This window comes from Aspergillus welwitschiae (assembly GCF_003344945.1).
Source record: "Aspergillus welwitschiae strain CBS 139.54b unplaced genomic scaffold BDQ94scaffold_225, whole genome shotgun sequence".
NCBI classification, from domain to species: Eukaryota; Fungi; Ascomycota; class Eurotiomycetes; order Eurotiales; family Aspergillaceae; genus Aspergillus; species Aspergillus welwitschiae.
The window spans coordinates 1-3,815 of record NW_020798919.1 but is presented as its reverse complement, the minus strand read 5'-3'; the positions used below and the strand labels follow the sequence as shown (position 1 = coordinate 3,815).

Sequence of the window (3,815 nt, the reverse complement as noted above, 5' to 3'; positions counted from 1 at the left end):
AAAGCCCTCCAGAAAGCCGACCCCATCGCCTTCAACTTCCCCTCGGCCCGTCTCAACGACCGACTCCCCCAGTCCCTGGCCCGAGGCCAAGCGGTTTTCGAATCCCTGGGCTTCCGCGTAAAGATAATCTACACCCGAGATCTGGACGTATTCTGATGATAATTGGTGCCTGCCCAGCCGGCGATCAATTTTGGAAAAAGAATTATGAGTACGGGAGCTACTGGAGTTGTCCTGGATGGCCGGCGATGCAATTTAGGGGTACTTCTCTATGAGACCGGACGGATCTTTATAATCAGTGACTGGTGATGAGTTGATTTTTAGGTTCTGCGAATGACACCCCATATGATGCCTAGCTTCTTGGTATGCGGCCTCTTCGGTGGCCCATCTTAGAGGCACCTCGGCGACGACACGAGCCTTTCATAAACTCTATATTCCATTTCCAAAACTGCACGCTCCTTATCAGATAGATCAAATTTTCTCGAGCCGCTTGCGTTCTAGTTCTTTTCCCAGTCGCTCCTGTTCTTCCTCGGCCCTCATCAGCTATCTAGGTACTCATCCAATGCCTGTTGTCTGTAAGCGATGTGAATACCTAAACATTCGCCGCCTTCTAGTATAGTGAACCATGCCTGCTATGCGTGACCTATTCACACCTGTATTCCAGGCTCGTTGTTTTGTTGCTGGGGCTTGGGTGTTGATAGGTATTTCAGTTCCTGCTCGGTGGAGTATGTTTGGCGGGGATCCTCGTACAGCGACTATAAGTATCTGCTGCTTCTGGGGAATCAGGACCATGCACGGAATGAGGTACAAGTGCCATCCGCGTAGCAATATCACAGATTGAAGGATAAAGGCACGTACTCCTCCGGGGGTTCACGGGACGACGCTCTACCCTGCCTCATGGAAGCTCGTTGCACATGGCTGTGCTCTCTGTTACACAGACTAAGCGCTTAGTGACTGATCTGATTTGATCACTGGATAGGACTGAGTCAAAAGCCAGCAGACCGAGTGGCACAGTGGACCGTTAAGTTAGGGATTCTGACACATCGTTAATCTCAATCATAACTGAGCCTTATCCTCACCAGCTGGGCAAATGCGGTCAGCCTGGACCAGCTCAAAGTGAATAAAATGAACCCCATCGTCAGCCTACAGGACCGAGTATCGCTCTTTCCCATGCTAGTTGTCGCATGGGAACAGAGACACAACACTGGTGGTTAATACATGACCCAGTTGTCGACGGTGGACTACCATATCCCTCAGAAACACACATGGGGATTCACCTTTCGTAATGACCTCCAGCCCATTGAAGCAAGCACTGTTCATACTGTGGGAGCCTTATGTCCTTTCAGACGCTGGTCATTATTCTCACCCTTTTCTTCTACTGCCTTCAACGAAACATCAAACACCCATGCTGCAATTACCGTTCGGAGCATTCTCTCTCTTGCACATAGGATCAATGGCCCTGCTCAAGCTGGGCAATATTGATTGCGCACACAAACCTGTTGTCGTTGCGTGCTTCGTCCTAACCCCTTATCCTACATCATGAATCAGTTGCCCCAACAGGGTATTCTCAACCATAATATCTGATGTTTCTAAGAGATAGTCCCAACCTAATGGGCGCCGGTCAATTGTAATGGCGGTTTGACCAGGCAGAACACTGGGCAACTCACAACGGACCCAAACCCCGCAGGAACAAAATGCCCGGTCGGCCGATACCCAGACCCACCCGATTGATTAGGACAGACCCCAGGGTTTTGACAACGACAAGATTCTTTGCTTCACAATTGGGATGGTCCATGTCCATTACAGCCCACTCCAAGTAGTTACCAGCGAGGTCGGTTCATGGAGGTAAATGCTACAAATACGCGGAGAACGCGGGATAATCAAACAAGAGAGAGTCAATCTCACCAGATCGTACCTGGTGGGATTTTAGGGGCAGGGGCTGAGAGTTTGACCTGGGTGAATTGCTCTTATACGACATAGACTATATGGACAGGTTCATAACCATCTAGACCTTTGAATCTCAGATGGGGATTTTGCCTCAGTAAACCGCCCAGAGTTCTTCGATGTTGCCCCGCAACAATTCCGCGGTCTGCCTATATACATCGGCCTCTCGTTGCGGAGGACATTCTCTTTATTAAGTGAGCATTTGTCTATAATAAACCTGTATTTTGCCCACAACTTGTCTCGGGAAAATTCAAGGCTTGATTCCATGCCGATCGGAGAGGTCCGCTTACTCTGTGCATACGTGATGTCGGTCAATCTCTAGTTCCATACGATACCATAAATAGGGAAAGTATCGGTTCAGAGCCATTCCAGTTTTATTAGAAACTCCTCAACCTCGACGTATAAATGCGGAGACCAAGATACTATTTGCAGTACTCTCGTATACTCCATCTCCGGTCTTCTCCTCTCAAGATGATTCTGCTTCTCTCCTATGCTTCCCTCGCTATTGCCTTCCAGCCCTTACACCCCAATGTCTCGGTGCAGTTACAGTGCCCTTTTCCCTACTAGCGGGAGCTTTACTGTTGACGCTGACCAATAATATCAGAATCGTGATGTCAAAGCACATGTGAAGAACGGATATCTCCAAGACCCAAGTATGTTTTGCAAGAGAAATTGATAGTCACTGCTAGGTAATCTGCTGCGCAGGAACTGCAACTGAACGAGCGTTGTCAGCGTCTACTACTACTACCACTCTAACGTTGACGGACATCCTATGTCCAGGTATGGGAATATCAACTCCAGAAGTATTGAACGCGAGCGCCTACCGTTCGTCATATTCCCTGGCGCAGCCACCTGCGCTAGCAACTGTTGGAAACCCAAACATTGTCCCATATCAGTCGAGAGCTAATCGGCTATGTATATCAGGAGCATGAGATTGTTTCATCCCCACTAGATGCTGACCTGGCCAACAGTGTCATTTCAGCTAGTTGCTCTGTGGGCCTGGTAGGCAGATGGGGGGATATGTAATGGACTCATATGTGCTAACACTTGAACAGGGATCGTTCTGTCCACCGGCTAGTAACACTCTGCTCAGAGCCACCATAGGAGGGACAGGTCCTCAGGCAATCAAGCAAGGGGCTATATCTACAGTGTCCAGCGCACACGGAAGGATAGTGTCGACTACAAAGCTTCTGAACTCGACTGTCTCTGGTTCATGGCCCATTGGGCATGTCGCATCCGCGCCTTCTCTAACGGCCTGGGGTTCTAAGGCTCAGACTGCGTCCGACACACTGGCTACAGTAGCAGAGGGCAATGCTCACTCCACAGTGGCCCCGGACAGGGAGGCAGGGAAAGCCTCTATTACATAAGGCCTCAGACATGCGGCAAGCTATGTTGACAGCCAAATAGCATTGAAAGGTGACCGGGCTTGTGGAGGCTTCGTTAACATAGCAAATGCGAAGGGCGACGAAGCGGGGGCTATAATAGTGAGTGGCACATGCATGCCTGATTATTCCAACATAATCATCCCAGCATAATCGTGCTCACAGGATCATAGAGGATCAGAGGAGTCTGCAGCGGCTTTCTTTTCAGTGTTTAGTATTGACTGCTCTAAACTCTGTAGAATACTTCTGCTGGTGGATAGAATCAGGCTCCCGCTAGGTTGCCATCATGGTCAAAGCAACCCTTGGCATTGTTCTTTCTCACTACTGTAATTGCCCGATATGTTTCTTAGACCTGATCCTAGCCATGGTTACCTCGCGACGCCATTATACACTGCCGAGAAAAAACACAGAGCGTTGAAGATCATGATATACTGATCTACTATAGAAGAGGGAGCTGAATTATGAGCTTGGAAAGCGTGTCGGAACCGGACA

At 49.1% G+C, this 3,815-nt stretch overlaps 2 protein-coding genes across 2 annotated transcripts; one reads left to right on the top strand and one right to left on the bottom strand.

The window, feature by feature from the left end:
- Positions 1–622: 622 nt before the first annotated feature.
- On the top strand, positions 623–948 carry BDQ94DRAFT_164730 (uncharacterized protein; the record flags this gene model as incomplete). Its single annotated transcript, XM_026770113.1, has 2 exons — positions 623–801; positions 834–948. The coding sequence occupies 2 exons, from the start codon at positions 623–625 to the stop codon at positions 946–948; spliced, it is 294 nt and encodes a 97-aa protein (XP_026619169.1).
- Positions 949–2,443: 1,495 nt separating this feature from the next.
- BDQ94DRAFT_164728 (uncharacterized protein) lies at positions 2,444–3,320 on the bottom strand (the record flags this gene model as incomplete). Its single annotated transcript, XM_026770112.1, has 4 exons — positions 2,444–2,528; positions 2,640–2,761; positions 3,089–3,196; positions 3,279–3,320. 4 exons carry the CDS (start codon positions 3,318–3,320, stop codon positions 2,444–2,446), a joined length of 357 nt encoding a protein of 118 aa, XP_026619168.1.
- Between the last annotated feature and the right edge of the window lie 495 nt (positions 3,321–3,815).